The sequence below is a fragment of the Rasamsonia byssochlamydoides genome, assembly GCF_041956645.1.
Source record: "Rasamsonia byssochlamydoides strain NRRL 3658 unplaced genomic scaffold VTN77scaffold_122, whole genome shotgun sequence".
Lineage (NCBI taxonomy): Eukaryota > Fungi > Ascomycota > Eurotiomycetes > Eurotiales > Trichocomaceae > Rasamsonia > Rasamsonia byssochlamydoides.
Window position 1 is genome coordinate 15,064 of NW_027192505.1, and position 16,241 is coordinate 31,304.

At 52.7% G+C, this 16,241-nt stretch overlaps 6 protein-coding genes across 6 annotated transcripts; 4 read left to right on the forward strand and 2 right to left on the reverse strand.

Annotated features, from left to right (window-relative positions):
* Positions 1 to 1,789: 1,789 nt before the first annotated feature.
* VTN77DRAFT_1341 (uncharacterized protein) lies at positions 1,790 to 2,302 on the forward strand (the record flags this gene model as incomplete). The annotated part of the gene is made up of 1 exon (XM_069417062.1): positions 1,790 to 2,302. The coding sequence occupies one exon, from the start codon at positions 1,790 to 1,792 to the stop codon at positions 2,300 to 2,302; it is 513 nt and encodes a 170-aa protein (XP_069272982.1).
* Positions 2,303 to 2,479: 177 nt separating this feature from the next.
* VTN77DRAFT_1342 (uncharacterized protein) lies at positions 2,480 to 3,705 on the reverse strand (the record flags this gene model as incomplete). Its single annotated transcript, XM_069417063.1, has 3 exons — positions 2,480 to 2,804; positions 2,943 to 3,369; positions 3,420 to 3,705. 3 exons carry the CDS (start codon positions 3,703 to 3,705, stop codon positions 2,480 to 2,482), a joined length of 1,038 nt encoding a protein of 345 aa, XP_069272983.1.
* A 1,545-nt stretch (positions 3,706 to 5,250) lies between these two features.
* VTN77DRAFT_1343 (uncharacterized protein) lies at positions 5,251 to 6,249 on the forward strand (the record flags this gene model as incomplete). Its single annotated transcript, XM_069417064.1, has 2 exons — positions 5,251 to 5,738; positions 5,793 to 6,249. 2 exons carry the CDS (start codon positions 5,251 to 5,253, stop codon positions 6,247 to 6,249), a joined length of 945 nt encoding a protein of 314 aa, XP_069272984.1.
* A 1,896-nt stretch (positions 6,250 to 8,145) lies between these two features.
* On the reverse strand, positions 8,146 to 10,174 carry VTN77DRAFT_1344 (uncharacterized protein; the record flags this gene model as incomplete). Its single annotated transcript, XM_069417065.1, has 3 exons — positions 8,146 to 9,578; positions 9,653 to 10,027; positions 10,087 to 10,174. 3 exons carry the CDS (start codon positions 10,172 to 10,174, stop codon positions 8,146 to 8,148), a joined length of 1,896 nt encoding a protein of 631 aa, XP_069272985.1.
* Positions 10,175 to 10,448: 274 nt separating this feature from the next.
* Positions 10,449 to 12,250, forward strand: VTN77DRAFT_1345 (uncharacterized protein; the record flags this gene model as incomplete). Its single annotated transcript, XM_069417066.1, has 4 exons — positions 10,449 to 10,451; positions 10,507 to 10,670; positions 10,757 to 12,131; positions 12,191 to 12,250. The coding sequence occupies 4 exons, from the start codon at positions 10,449 to 10,451 to the stop codon at positions 12,248 to 12,250; spliced, it is 1,602 nt and encodes a 533-aa protein (XP_069272986.1).
* A 2,037-nt stretch (positions 12,251 to 14,287) lies between these two features.
* VTN77DRAFT_1346 (uncharacterized protein) lies at positions 14,288 to 15,814 on the forward strand (the record flags this gene model as incomplete). The annotated part of the gene is made up of 3 exons (XM_069417067.1): positions 14,288 to 14,629; positions 14,692 to 15,141; positions 15,188 to 15,814. The coding sequence occupies 3 exons, from the start codon at positions 14,288 to 14,290 to the stop codon at positions 15,812 to 15,814; spliced, it is 1,419 nt and encodes a 472-aa protein (XP_069272987.1).
* Positions 15,815 to 16,241: the final 427 nt, after the last annotated feature.

A 16,241-nucleotide genomic window follows, 5' to 3' on the forward strand; every position in this document is an offset into this window, starting at 1 on the left:
TAGAACGGACTGTCTGTCGGGGAGAAACATGCCCTGTAGTGGGGTCCCATGATTGATCAACACCGAGGTTCATACGCTGGCAACTGCAGATGGTGTTTTAATAGCTACAAAAATCAGTCTATGGTCCTGTTTTGTCAACCATTCCAATTGTCTGGTACAAGATCTGATAAGATTCCTTTTCCAATTGCAGTCCAGAGGGAAGTCACTAAATGCCTCTGGGGGGGAAACACCGACATTCTTGCTCATATTACAACTACAAATTGACCTAGAGATGAACAACGCCTATCATCCCTATTATTTGTTCTGTTCAGGATCATTCAATATCCTCTCTCTTTCTGCACATATGCAAGGGGGTTAGGATAGACCTTTCAAGGTTGTCGGAAGGGCGGCCCGTCCATCGAGTCCGTTGCCAATGTTTCCTGTCGGCAAGGGCCACATGAAACAAGCGCATTCCTGGATCGGCGTCGTAATGTTTGCAAGTGAGATTACTTACGCTGTGATCATTTGAGCAGATGGATTGGTTCGTTTGTGCACATTCGTCACGGAAGACTAAACCATTGGGAGCAATCAGTTGACTTGTATTCGGTGCAAGTCGAGGCAGTTGTACATACAGTACATCCAAGATCATGCTGCTTATAAGTAGAGATTGACATATGAACGATCTCATCCTGTCTCAAGACTGACGTGCAGATCTCGGGATATAATGGCACGTTACTCGGATTTACATGCCTTTGCCATGTCTGTCCATCTTCACCGCGTATGCTGTCGAGTCATACCACTGCAGACTATTTTTATCAAGGGTGCTGTGCAACCTTCATCTCTGCAAGATAGTTTACTATTGCTATGCCAGTACACCGGTGTCGGCTGCCTTCATACCCTCTTTCTCTTTCTGTGTCTGTTTGTTCAGGCTCATACGGCTGCACGGGACGTCCATCCTGTCAGTATGATCTGCCATTGCACTAGACGTGTCTATGTTCGTTGTCAACGCACTGACTTCGTGGAAAGTCAACTGGAAAATCAACTTGTATTCGCCTCGTCTGAGACAAGATGAGTGAGACTGCAACAGGTCCCGTCCCCGATCAAGGCGCCTACTTCACCATCGGCTGCACGACGGTCACCGGTATTGCAATCTCTCTGGTCATTCTCCGACTATCGTCAACATTTACGCGAAGTGGCATTGGCACGGATGACATAGTGGCCGGATTTTCGGCGGTGAGTGCTGGTCTTGTTGTCTTGGAGAAAGAGCAGAGTTGACAAGAAATAGATTATTCATGCAGTGGAGACGGTTATCGGTTGCTTGGGTGGGTAGATATCCCAATTCAAAAAGTCAATCGGGTCACTGACACTGTTGTAGCTGTGCGATATGGCTTCGGGAGACATCGAGCTGATATCAGTCGCAGCGGTGATGACTTCACACTAGCCGTGATGGTCGGTATACAGTTGACTTTCTTATTTTTTTTCTTTTTTTCTTTTTTCATCTTCATACTGACTCGAGCAGTATTTCTGGTTGTTCCAAATCTTCTACAAGATCACCCTCGGCCTGAACAAGCTGTCCTTCCTCTCGCTCTACCTGCGACTCTTCCCGACGCCGAAATTCCGCATCATCACCATCGCCACTATCGCCGTGTTGGCAGCCAGTACCTGCGGCTTCATCGGTTCCACCATCTTCCAGTGCGTCCCCGTGAACGCGTACTGGAATCAGTCGGTGCAGGGCTCCTGCGTCAACAACACCGCCGTCCGCTGGAGCTGGGCGGCTTTCAATACCCTCCTGGACGTCTGGGTCTGTCTGATGCCGCTGCCCGTCATCCACCGGCTGCAGATGAGCGCGCTGAAGAAGGCGGGCGTCATGGTGCTGTTCGCGCTGGGCCTGTTCGTCTGCGTCGCGAGCATCATCCGCATGGTGTCGCTGGTCGACAGCACGACGACCAAGGACCGCACCTGGGGGTCTTTCTCGACGCTGGCATGGAGCTCGATCGAGGCCAGCGTCGGCCTGATCTGCACCTGCATCCCGCATCTGCGACAGCCACTGAAGCGGCTGTTTCCCAAGGCGCGACTGCTTTTCTCATCATCAGGCCAGGGAAGGTCCTCCTCGCCCAACCAAGAGTACCATCTCGCCAGGATGAAGTGCTCCATGTCGAGGGATACCCGATCGAACGTGTTTCGGGTCGCGTCCGGGCGAAAGACGTTTCAGCGCAGCAGAACCTCAGAGCAGGAGCAGACAGAAAGTCTGGAAGATATCACGCAGCCGCACAGTCCGGTCAAGGTAGATGTCTGTCGGAGAGAGGATGGAGATGAGGATTGAAGGGTACCTAAAGGTAAAGCGGAACAATGAATCATATTTTCACTGGAAACTCTTATATTCATTCGTTCGTTTTACATTGACAGTCACTGCCACCCACAGCGCTATACATCCAGCCGCATCTGGACTAGCAACGTTCAGAGGCAGGTTTACATGGCAGGTCTATAACTTCTACCAGCATCATGCTTGTTGTCGCTCCGCGATGGGCTTCGTCATCAGATACCGCTCCGCAACCAGCACGCCGCGGTAGCGCATCCGGCCCTCCTCCAGCACCTGAAAGGCCCGCTGGATGCCGTCCTTGTTCAGCGGGAAACTCATCGTGATGGGCCGGATGCCGTGCAGGACGACAAAGTCCAGTAGTCGGCGGATGGAACGGCGACTGGCCAAGGCGGATCCTTGGATCTTGATGCCGTTGCTGACGAGCGGTTGGAGGGGGATCACGGATGGCTCGAAGCTGACTGTGAGAGGGTAAATGCTTCCTCCGGGGGCGATGAGGGGGATGATCCTGCTCAATGAGTTTATATTCATGAAGTGGAGATCTGCATTGAAAGAGAGGGGGGGAAAAAAAAGGAAAAGAAAAAGAAGAAGAAAGAAGAAGAAATAAAAGATCGGAATAATCAGAATTAAAGTACGATAGACATACTTGGAGAAATCCGGATGTGAATTCCCACACCAGTACAGATGATGTAGCCTCTTGATCTGCTCCCGAGGGGCGTCCTCGGTAACATAAAACTCCTTCGCCCCTAACGCCATGGCCTCGTCTTTTTTGGACGCATTGCTGGACAGCACCACGACATCGCAGCCCAGTGCCGACGCGTACTGGATAGCCATATGACCCAGGCCCCCGATGCCCGCGATACCCACGCGATCGCCCGGCTTAAGATCGTGCGAAGTCAACGCCCCCCAGACAGTAGCACCGCCGCACATCAGCGGCGCGGCGTACTCGGGCTCCAGGCCCGGGGGCAGCTTGATGACCATGGACTCGTCCCAGACGACGTGGCTGGCAAAGGTGCCGATATCGAGATCGTTAGAGCCGTAGGATTCTTTGAAGTCGCAGTATTGATCTTTGTCTGTGGACGATATCAGCCATATACAGCATATCATGCTCTATCTCACGCACCAGTCATGCACTGATCACACGTCCCGCACACCTTCCGGATCCAGGACAGCCCGACGGCATCTCCCGGCTTCAGGGCTGTGACCTGCTCGCCGACCTGGCGGACGACACCGGCGCCTTCGTGGCCCAGCGCCATGCCGTTATGGAGGAAGAGCCGGTCCGTGCCGCACAGGGAGGCATGGGTGATCTCGATGAAGACATCGTGTGGTCGGAGGTCGCGGGTGGTGGTGTCGGGGACGATCTCTTTGGATGAGGAACCGCGGAAGATATTAAAGGTGGTTTTGGGCATGATGACAGGTGAATCTATATATCGGGCAAGAGAATGAATGCTGGGATACCTGAGCAACTACATCCATCGTATTGGTGCTGCAGCTGTATATATAATAGAACGCGAAGGGTTCCAATGAGGTCATCGACCTGGCGAAGGGAATACACGTCTGGGTCTGAAGAATGACTGATAACCGTTGGACAGATGCCACAGACCCGGAGAGATGTGTGCCGAACGAGCAACTCTGTGGAAGTATATTCCGAAGGGGTATTATATAACCTGGACGTATCGTACGGTCTTCCAGACAGACATGGAATTTGCATAGCTTGCTCCCCATGAACGGGTCCTGGAGAGTCTGACTGCGCGATATCACCTGGGCCGGTTGTCCACAGATGAGAGCTGATACAGGAGAAAGCTGGCATAAGAATCCTGAAATTTGATGTCTCTTTCGTCTTCTTGTTCCTTTCCCTCTCTTGGTAGCGGTGAGCCCAGAGCTGGATGGTGCAGTTGGATAAATCTCGATTTGAGGCGTATCAATCAGCATGACGCCAGTGTAGAGGTACATGTGGTTATTCATCAGCGGTTGATTTCATCGAGATGGTCAAGATCTCCAGTCTTGGAACAGCATATCTGGCCTATCCATTATTGACATGAGAATGACGCCGATGCTTGGTGGGTCTGGGGCTTGCGATAGATCATTTGTCGCCTTGCTGGACCGCGTTCGGAAGTCCATGCTCCATCCATGGATAAAGTCACGGCTAATACACGGACTGGAAATTAAAACAAATAAAAGACAAAAGGAGGACGGCAAATAGCAGGGAAATACGAAAGTGATTCGACATCAACAACTGATTCAGATGAATCCCTGCCAAGATGGTCCACGTGAACATGCGGGCTGACTAAGCCAGCCATGGTTCCTGTCTGACCTATTATTAGAAAGGACTGCCTGGAGTAGCAACAAAAAAAAAGGAGAAAAAAAAAAAGAGGAGAGAGAGCGAGAGCGAGATAGAGATAAAGCAATAATAATCTGGGAAAAGGAAAAAATGTGACCAGACCAGCAATCACAGCCAAACATTCTCCGTGGTAAATTAAATGCGGATTCATTCCGGGGATGACGATGACTTACCGAATTGGGTGAAGAACGACTGGTCGACCTGCTCTAGCTGTTCCCCCCCAGTTCTAATAATAATATCGTTACTAATATCGCTCCTTTCTTTTATTTGCTGTCCTTGTTATTTGGTTTGTCTTACCTGCAGGGCGTGCAGCGGTGATTGGCACCCGACCCGGCTCGAGGGAAGCTTACTTGGGGACTCCCACTGTTCCGCATTCTCCGCAGTCAACCAACTTCTGAACGCTCGCTAATAATCGATCAAACTCAACTCGTCTCATTTCCTTCATCTATCTCTGGCCCGCTATCTGGGCCCTGCCGTTCGTTGCTACGTTGCTCTCCCTGGTCGGAAAAAGAAGAAAAGAAAAATGGTTTCTTTCTAGAGACATCCTCGTCCATCCGCCGTTCTCTTTCCCCTTTCTTAATCCTCCATCACGCCTGGTCCGAAACGACCCGTCATGGAAGCTCGACTTCCTCCCCGGCTGACGACCAGCCTGTCTGTCTCTTCCTCCATCTCCATCTCCTTCTCCTTCTCGACCATCCTCCTCCTTCTCACCGCATTCGTTCTCTCACCCGCCCTCGCCCAAGATGTCCATCTTCTGCCAACCGCCGCGTCATCCGCCTTCCCCGCCTGTGCCCTCTCCTGCACGACGCTTCAACAGGCTCAGGACGGATGTGTGCCTCCTGCGGCTCCCGTCTCCAATCAAGCAACCTATGTCAATTGCTTCTGCCAGTCGGCGTTGCTCACCACTCTCCACACGACCCCTGACAGCGTCTGCGATACCTCCTGCACCAGCGAGTCTGACCGCCAATTGTTGATGACATGGTACAATAACTATTGCAGCTCGGGGGGACAGGACACCGGGACCCCAACGACGACGACGACTGCTGCTTCTGCGGCTACCACGACGGCCAGCACGGCCGACACACCTGGTCCGCCGAGCTGGTATGTCTGTAGCAACCTCCGCTAAAATTTCTACTGACTGGTGTTATCCTACAGGATGTCCACCCACTGGCGGTGGGTCTTGATGGTTATTGTTCTCTTTGTTGGCTTCACCACGATCGGTCTGGTGGGCACGTGGTACAAGCGGCGATACGACGAGAAACATCAGGGTCTCTACCACGGCGAAGACAATAATAGACTCGGTCAGGCCAGCGGCAAGAACCGGTCAACCGGTTTCCTTTTCGGCTCGAACCAGCACAGCAACAGTTCCCCCGGCGCCTCCGGTTCTGCGATCGGCAATAATCCGGAAATGTGGGGTCCTCATCAGGCGACGGTACACACGCGCGTTGCCCCCGTCGACGATCCGGGGTTTGTCGCCAGCAGCTCGCGGACGGACATCTCCAGCGCACATACGCTTGTTGGGCCTGGACCTGGGCCGGGCTCGACGAGTCGGAACGGGGGCGTGAACCCCGGTTCAGGATCGAGATTGCACAAAGAACCGGTCAGCGAGTAGTTCCGCCGACTGATCGAACGGTCACGAGTTGCTTTGTAGTGATCGCTCTGTCGCATTCCTTTCGCGTCGTCGTGTTTCTTGCTTGTTGTCTCGTCTCGTCTCGTTCCTGTCTCGGCCCGCATTCACCGGGTATGCAAGGGGGAAGGCAGAGTCTGGGTTTGGTCTGGACTGGCGTACGGAGTTGAGTGTTTTTTTTTTCTGTTCTGATCTCGACCATATATTAATGATGAGGAATTATCTAGAATTTTGGAAGGGTTATTTTTCTTTCTTTTGTTTTCTGAGGTTGAGGGAGGGCGGGGGAAAGAACATGCATGTGCTGGAAGAAAGGAGCAACAATAATCAACTAACAAACAAACAGAAATACCCATGTGGCTGGCATATGGATCGCTCTGAGATTTGGTTAATATTGATCTGATCAACTGATGAACGCTCGAGCGGGTTGAAAGCAGCAGCAACAAGCAGTAATGTATGTACATGTATCATTGCAGATAATTAAACTAAACACTTCAGATGCGAATATTCTCCTGGGGCTGCAAGAGAAGCAACAAAAGGCTTATTATAGGAAAATAAAAAATGACAAAAAAAATTCGAAGGGAGTGAGACTGCGAAACGAGACGTGAGACGTGATCCATTACCACTGTCGGTATAAAATAGCGAAACGTACCTCCTACTGCACGACACAACCACTATCAAATTTGCATTGACAAACTCGGTGCCCGAATCCATGCCTTCTTCGTGTCTTTTCCTCGGTATCGGTCTCGGTTTCGTTGTTCTCGTTGTCGTTCTCGTCGTCGGTGTCGTTGTCGGTGGCGTGATTCTCGTTGTCATCCGACAACAGACAGGCAAACAGACGCGGTCAGATCAGAAAAACAGAAACCCGTCTCCTTCGCTTGCTGGATGGGTTGACGACACTCCGGTTTGCTTGTAAGTTGTAAGCACTGGGTACGAATGTGTGGTGCAGCTCAGAAGAATCGATCAACGATCGCGAATGAGTAGATTAGTAGATTCAAATTCAACACTGTGATATGTGATGTAGGATAATCCTCAGGTATTGTAGGCAGGTAGGCAGGCAAGGAGCGAGGGAGGCAAGCGGGCAGGGATGGGAGTTGACCGGTTTATATACCCCAAAGCAAATCCTCTTTGTTCGAGTTTCTGGATGGCACTCTCCTCCATTTCCGGCGGTTTCTCTACAAAACCTGGGATAAAGAATTTTGAGGGGGTTGATTTCATTTCTTTGTCTGTTGTCGACGGAGACAGAATGGTCCCGGGGACCGATTGATTTCTTAGATTAGGTAGATATGTAGGTGTACCGATTTCACAGAGCTGAGTCGGGTCGAGTTGCGGAGGATGCGGAAGGAGAAGGTGAGGATTAGCTAGGTAGGCAATAACATCACCAATCGGACTGACTATCTATAACAAGTCTACGTTGCTGACTTTAATGTATATGTTACGTACCGATATGGCCTCCCTGGACAGCACCGAGGAGACCTCATTCGTAGCCAGGGATGATGGCATTGAGTGATACCACCTGGTACATGGACAAAAAAAAAAGACCTTCGGCTAGCCTGGGAAGATGAGTACTAAGAGCTGGCGAGGGGTGTTGGGGTTGTAGAAAACTATGTGAATATCTAAGGTTCCTGCCTCAGGATTATATATTTATATTATTCTTGTGTGGGATAGTCGGATGCGCCGCTATCAGCCTATATATTGGAGATATATAAAATCGCTGTTTTTTAGAACGTCGGGAATTAAGTGTCTAGATATAAATTATTTCTCATATTCCGGTGGTGCGAGTAGAAATTCAACATGGATAGACGCATCTGTTCGTCGATATATTTCCTATTCGTGTCTACAACTACAATCATTACTATTCTACAAATAGATTCCAAGATGGTGTTACATCACACTAATGCTGACAATCTTGACATCCTCCACCGGCTTCTCCTTATACACCTTCACATTCTCGATCTTGTGAATCACGTCCAGCCCCTGCACCGCCCGGCCGAAAATCGTGTGCTTGCCGTCCAGCCACGGCGTCTTCTCCGTCGTGATGAAGAACTGGCTCCCGTTCGTGTTGGGCCCCGCGTTCGCCATCGACAGCGTGTACGGCTTGTCGTGCTTCAGACTCGAGAACTCGTCTTCAAACTCTCCGCCCCAGATCGACTCGCCGCCCGTCCCGTCACCGTTGGGGTCGCCGCCCTGGATCATGAACTTGCGGATCACCCGGTGGAAGATGGTGTTGTTGTAATAGCCATTCCGCGCGTGCGTCACGAAGTTCTCCACCGCTTTGGGAGCCGCGTTGGGGAACAGCCGCAGGTGGATGTCGCCCATGGTCGTGTGCAGGATCGCTGTCGTCCCGGACTCGGTCGGCTTGGGCTTGTTCGCCACAGCCTCATCGCCCGTCTGACGCGGTTTCTCGTTCTGAATATCCCGCGAGCTCTTGGAAATATCCGTCTCGTTGGTGAACATGTAGAAGCGCACCTTGCCAAAGCCCGTGCTGATCAGCGTCGGGTCGCGCTCCTCGGCCTCCTGAAGCAGCGGATTCGCACTAGCTGCCATCGAGACCGTCACCACGCCCTTCTTCTGCGGTTGGCCTTGGTACAGCGCCAGGTTCAATGCGCGGAACGGCTCGTCCTTGCCAAACACCCGTACGACCCGGTTGGTGAAGGTGTTGATGCACTTGATGCCCATCAAGGAGCCATACAGAATGAAATGGCCCGACTCGTCAAAGATCACATTGACCTTCGGTTGAGTCACTGGATTCTCCAGTTCGCGCTCTATGGCCAGTCGGCGTCCGAACTCGACCTCGTCGAACTGCTGCAGCGCTGTTCCCGCCTGCTGCATGGCGATGATGGTCGCCAGCGACTCATCGTACGTGCGATACAACTTGCCCGTTGGGAAGTCAAAGACGCGCACCTGGCGGTCCGGGAATGAGAACGTCGCGAACTGGTGGCCCGACGGGGAGATCGTGATCGACGAGGGGACCGACTTGGCCTTTTTGAATTCGAACAGGTTGGTCGACGACTTGAGCTGGAACACGTTGTCCGGCTTCTCGAAGCCGTCTGACGGCCGCCAGTACTCGATCATCCCGGCCTCATCGGCGGAGATCACGCAGTCGTAGGCGTTGTTGAAGGCCATAGCCACAACCGGCTTGCGATGGATGGACGTCAGTGTATGCGAGGGTTGAGGGTTTTCCCCTCTGCCGTCGTAGATGAAGATCCTATTACTCGATTCATCTGTCACGGCCAGCAGCGGTAGGGACGCCGCCCGTCGGTGTACCCAGCAGATGCAGCGTGGTGTGAATTCCAACGTAAACATGGCCAGTAGATCTGTTGAGCGTCGCAGTCAGTTACCGGATCACCACACAAAGCCATGTGCGCAACGTCAATTGCACGACACGTACCAAATGTAATCACATCGAATATCTTGATCGTCTTGTCCACTCCTGCCGTGGCAAAACTTCTCCCGTCCGCGCTGACGCTGGTGCTGGTGATCTCCCCGACGTGAGCGCGGAATTCCTTGACAAACTCGACGCCCACGGCCATCTTCTTCCAGAACTTGACGACGCCATCAACGGAGCTGGTAATCAGAAAGTCCGTCTGCGGGGTCATGGTCACGTAGGACAGTTGCTCCTTGTGCATCAGCGACCGCGAGTAGCGAGGCGAGGCCGGCAGCGCGTTCACGTAGACTTTCTCGAAGGCGAGCTTCCGTCGCTTCTTCTTGGGCGCTGCCGAAGGGAGGGCCGGTCCAAAGTCATCTTCTGACGAGGATTCTTCTCCTGTAGACAGTAAGCTTCTGAGTTCGACTCTGCGACTGCTGGAAGAGTGTCGAACCAACCATTTTCGACAGGAGTATCTTCCCCTTCCACGGCAGACAATGGCCGTTTGTTGGACTGCGAGTCGACCGTATCCTCCGTCTCAGCCATTTCCAGGCCTTAATCGCGAGAAAATCTGTCAGAGGGTGACTATGGGCAGATAGCAGAGGAGGTTGATCGCAGAGACGTGAGCTGCCACTGATTCGCCGTTTTGTCTCGGAGACAAACCAGCGGAGACCCAGAGCTCGGGCCACATCCCAACCCAACTTTTCTCCTCGCCGCCGACACCAAACAGAACCAGATAGACAGTTGCAGCGTGTTGATTCCAACCTGGCTGCTCGCATTTTATTAAGGGGTTTCTACTGCAGTATTGAGCTCAAGCATCATGGTTGGTCGACAAAATCCATCCTCTACGACTGCGATGTCTAACTGACTGCCCGCAGGCTGCCTCCTCCTTCCAAAACCCCACCCAGATCTTCGCCGAAGATGTCACCGAGGAGAAGGGTGAGAACGCCCGGCTGTCAGCCTTTGTGGGCGCCATCGCCGTGGGAGATCTCGTGAAGAGTACTCTGGGCCCCAAGGGAATGGACAAGATCTTGCAGTCTGCGTATGTGTCATGGAAGAGCTGGAGGGCGGGGTTTCTATTGTGATGTGATTGTGGACTCGCTTACTGATTCTCTACGACGACAACAGATCGACAGGAGAGATTCTGGTCACGAATGATGGCGCTACGATTCTCAAAGCGATTGCACTGGACAACGCAGCGGCCAAGGTGCTGGTCAACATCTCCAAGGTGCAGGATGACGAGGTTGGCGATGGAACGACGTCCGTGACCGTGCTGGCGGCGGAACTGCTGCGAGAGGCTGAGAAGCTGGTAAACAAGAAGATACACCCTCAGACCATTATCGAAGGATACCGGATAGCTTGCCGTGCTGCCCTGGATGCTCTGGCAGATGCTGCCGTAGACCGTAGCCAGGACCCCGTGGCGTTCCGCAAAGACCTGCACGCGATTGCACGCACCACCCTCAGCTCCAAGGTCCTTGCTCAGGACCGAGACCACTTCGCTAGCCTCGCCTGTGATGCCGTGCTCCGACTGAAGGGCTCAACCGACCTGAGCCACATCCAGATCATCAAGAAGCCCGGCGGCAAGCTCAGCGACTCCTACCTGGACGAGGGTTTCATCCTGGACAAGAAAATCGGAGTGAACCAGCCGAAGCGCTTGGAGAATGCCAAGATTCTGGTCGCCAACACGGCCATGGATACGGACAAGATCAAGATCTTTGGCGCCCGAGTCAAGGTGGACTCGACGGGCAAGCTGGCGGAGCTGGAGAAAGCCGAGCGTGAAAAGATGCGCCAAAAGGTGGAAAAGATCAAGGCTCACGGCATCAACTGCTTTGTCAACCGGCAGCTCATCTACAACTGGCCAGAACAACTGTTCACGGAGGCGGGTATCGTGTCCATCGAGCACGCTGACTTCGACGGCGTGGAGCGCTTGGCCCTGGTGACGGGCGGTGAGATCGCGTCGACGTTCGACAATCCCGAGCAGGTGAAGCTGGGCCACTGCGACCTGATTGAGGAGGTCATCATTGGCGAGGACACGTTGATCAAATTCTCTGGTGTGGCAGCGGGTGAGGCCTGTACCATTGTGCTCCGTGGCGCTACCGAGCAGCTGCTTGACGAGGCAGAGCGGTCCCTTCACGATGCGCTCGCGGTGCTTTCTCAGACGGTCAAGGAGCCCAAGGTGACGCTTGGCGGCGGATGTGCAGAGATGATCATGGCCAAGGCGGTCGAGCAGGCGGCGCAGAACACGACGGGTAAGAAGCAGCTGGCGGTGGATTCCTTCGCCCAGGCACTGAAGCAGCTGCCTACGATTCTGGCGGACAATGCTGGTCTGGACTCAAGCGACTTGGTGACGCGACTGCGCCAGGCGATCAACCGGGGAATGACCAGCTCGGGATTGGATCTGTTGACGCCGGGAGGTGGCATCGCGGACATGCGGGAATTGGGAGTGGTGGAGAGTTACAAGCTGAAGAGGGCGGTGGTGTCGTCTGCATCGGAGGCTGCTGAAGTATGTCCTTGTCCTGTTGTTTCTTTACTGATCTAGGCGATATACTAACGTGATGATAGCTCTTGCTACGTGTGGACAACATTATCCGAGCCGCTCCCCGGAAGCGTGAACGCATGTGAGAGAAGCAAGAAAGCAAAAAAAGAAAAAGGTATAAGTGAAGCACGATAGAGTGATGATCGACGATGCCTGTTTGGTAGTTTGAGGATCCAAAGGAGAGAAGATAGTGGCCTCGAGAACTAATTAAATTATTCTTCAATCCTATTAGTTTTCCTATGGTTCTTCCTACGGATCCAAGTAGGTGTAGGCTGATTGGGGGAAAGTTCAAAGAACCCCAATTGATCTTTTATTTCAAGGAGATGTCTGGATGGGAGTGTTCCCGGTCGTCCTCTGAACGCAACGCATGCAAATAAATATATTCTAGCACTTGTTTAGCCCAGTGTGTTGTATCTGGAAGTACAGAAGGAGTCTTTACTGTCGTATGGACTAGTACAGTTTACTTAATTGCCCGTATTGATTTAGTCTATGATACTGTTGTTACGGGCAGAGTCGTACTCTACACTCGCCATTATAGTTTCGCCCGTTGTCCATCAGCTGGGCAAGTCCATGGATTCGTATTCCCATTTGTCATCGCTTTGTGTGCCTGAGGCTTCAAGGTATCTCCTCGGGTCAATGTTATTCCTAATCCGATCACTGGGTCAGGATGTCGTATCCGGATGGGGCGATTCGATTCCGTTTCCATCCTTAAAACTCGGTCTCCGACAGGCGATGGACCATGGACTGCGATCCATAGGCCGTGGTATAACAGGTCTGTGTATCGTGGCGGGGCTTGAATCTGATCCCGATGATTATTATTTATTATTATGCGGGACTTAACAGTACAGCGTACTCTGTACAGCTGCGCGGAGGATAAAATTTCAAGAAAAAAAAGAAAAAACCACAACAGGATAGCAATATATGATATGGACTAACGCAGCCCGTTATTCTGCGTCTTTATTTTCGCTTGCCTCAGGACCACATACTGGACAGTGCATCCAACAAATTCCTATTCTTGGAAGAGACACCACACTTGGGCAATTGAGGCTGATCCGATGGTGGGGGCTCCTTGTCATGAATGAAACCAAACCAAACAAAGCAGACTGCCAAGCCTTGCTCTGACAAGGATGCAAGTGCGAGCGTAAAAACGGCATTGGGCGGGCGCTTGTTTTCCCCGCATTATTTGTTGAAGAGAACCTACTCCAACTCCGTACTTTGGTAGTATTATTGTTAGGTAGTGTTTTCAACGCCTGCTGAGAATCATACTTCCTGGGCGTCATTGAATCTGCACAGAGAGTCCAGGAGAACGGGTTGAAATGATGCGCATTGTTGCCACTTGCATGGTGGGATCACAGATATCCTGGGGCAGGGCGATAGTGGGTTTGCCGTGGGGCTGGAAAGGAGAAGACAAAAGACCATCTGATTAAGCAGATATTACGTAGACCAGGTACACCGTACTCCGTACAGTACTCTGTAGTCTGTAGTGATTGTAGAGATCAAGTCTAAAGAACAGAAGCACTGATCTATATATCTTGTTGTTGATGCAACTTGTAGTGCCGTACAGAGTATATAATCTCTAACCATGACGTCTTATCCATAGCGATAGCATCACCAGACCCATTTCTGCCTGATAATAAAAATGCTTTTCTCCACTGCGGGCCAAGGCAAACCACCCGCTCTCAGCCTTGGTTCTTGGCGTTGGATTTCCCGTTTGCCTCCCTCCACCCATGCCCGGTAACCTTTCTGCTCGGTCGATTCACTCTTTCTTATTGCTCACCCATCCATCCAGAAACGATGGAATTAGGACTGTCACGGAATCCCTTCCCAATGCGGTGTCTTGGCTCTGCACAGCCTTCTGATCTCCGTGACGCTGGGAGAGAACCTGACTGCAATCATGGATGCCCTGCCTGACTCGGAAATCATTACTTACATGCACACCTCCTTGGACCCTTGGTTCCCTCCCCAGTGCTATCCACATGTCCTCCTCATCTCCTCCCTGTCCACCTCCATCCTTACCAGCCATCCTTCCCTTTTCTTTTTGTTCTTCTTCATTTTTATTCTGCTCCCTCTCGTTTCGATGATTGCCGGGGTCCCTATTTCGCGCCTTGAGTTCAGCCACCAGGATGGAGCTTCCTAGCATCCTTATCCTACTATTACAGCTCCTCCTCACGACGCATATTGCTAAGGCGGAACTGACTATTAACCTCAACGATGGCGATTCTTTCAAAAAGGCGGCCTCTACCGCTGCCTATGACATGGTATCCTACTATAACGGCAACCAGAGCGGTCAGATTCCCGGAAAACTGGAAGGCACCTGGTGGGAAGGCGGCGCCATGTTCATGACCCTCATCCAGTACTGGCATTGGACTGGGGACGACTCCTATAACGACATCACCAACCAGGGCATGCTCTGGCAGGCTGGTGAAAATTACGACTACATGCCGAAGAACTGGAGTATCTACCTGGTAGGTGGACCCTGTCTCCCTATCGACCCGGTCTGCAGGATCTGATAGACGGTCGCCTGAAGGGAAATGATGACCAGATGTTCTGGGGTCTGGCCGCCATGACCGCCGCCGAGCTCAATTACCCCGACGTCGATGGCAAGCCGTCCTGGCTGTCCCTCGCCCAGGCTGTCTTCAACACCCAGGTCCCGCGCTGGGACAACGCCACCTGTAATGGCGGCCTGCGCTGGCAGATCTTCCCCTCCGAGCCCGGCTATACCATGAAGAACGCCATCTCCAACGGTGGTATCTTCCAGCTGGCCGCCCGCCTGGCGCGCTACACCAACAACCAGACCTATGCCAATTGGGCGAACACGATCTGGGACTGGAGCGCCACCACGCCATTGCTCAACACCGCTACCTGGGACATCGCGGACAGCACCAGTGTCGAGTCCCAGTGTAAGGACCACGACGACGACCAGTGGACCTACAATTATGGGACATACTTGATGGGGGCTGCCTACATGTACAACATGGTAGGTTGCATCGCCCTCGTCTGACGAACATCGCTAATGGCTTCAGACAAATGCCGACCCCAAGTGGAAATCTGCCATCGACGGCCTGCTGGGCACCATCTGGAGGAACTTCTTCCCGCAGCAGTACGGGGGCAATGTCATGGTTGAGCCCTGCGAGGTCCCCAAGAACTGTAACCGCAACGAGATCTGCTTCAAAGGGTTCCTGTCGTCCTGGCTCGCCTTCACCAGCCTTCTGGCCCCCTACACGGCCGGACAGATCATCCCCAAGCTGCAGCAGTCTGCGCTGGCTGCCGCCAAACAGTGCTCCGGGGGTAGCGACGGCGACCACTGCGGGATCGCGTGGTGTGACCCCACCTGGGACGGCACCCAGGGTCTGGAGCAGCAGATGAGCACGCTGAGTCTTTTCGCCAACAACCTGGTGGCCTTCCAGTCGCAGGGAGGAGGCGCAGACGGAGGCGCCGACAAAAACCCGGCGCCCGTGACCTCGACGACGGGCGGGAACAGCACCAGCGATCCCAACGCCGGCACGGGCAGTTCCTCGTTGGCGGATGCTACGGGGTCGATCCTCCGTCCTATCTCAACGGCCGACCGCGCGGGCGCGGGCGTCCTCACCGTGGTGTTTGCGATGGGGTGGATCGGGATGGTGATGTGGATGATCAAGGATCAATGGTGAATAAAAGTTCTCTCTCTTTTTCTTTTCGCCTTTCGTTTTACCATTACCTGGTGTTTGGGATATCTGCTCCTCTATTATAATGCGTCCATCGATGCTTCCATCGCCATCGATGGTCTGCCGGCTGCCAATGCGGGAGCCTTTGGCTAGCGTGTATAATGTACTGTAATACGGGTCTTCGGGTCGGATTGATTGTTTCTGCGCGGTTGGTTAGGGTTTGGTCCGTTGCTGGTGACTGGCACCATCAATCTTCCTCTCTCGACTTGAATGCATCCGCCGATTGAGTCGGAGGAAAGATGGGCTACTTGGATCTGGTTATGTTATGGGTAACATCTGGGCCCTGGAATGTACAGTAGATAGGATCTTGGGATTGACTCGTCCCTTGTGAGACATATCTCAAAACGCATTGCGTTTTGCTTGATTTTGGTCG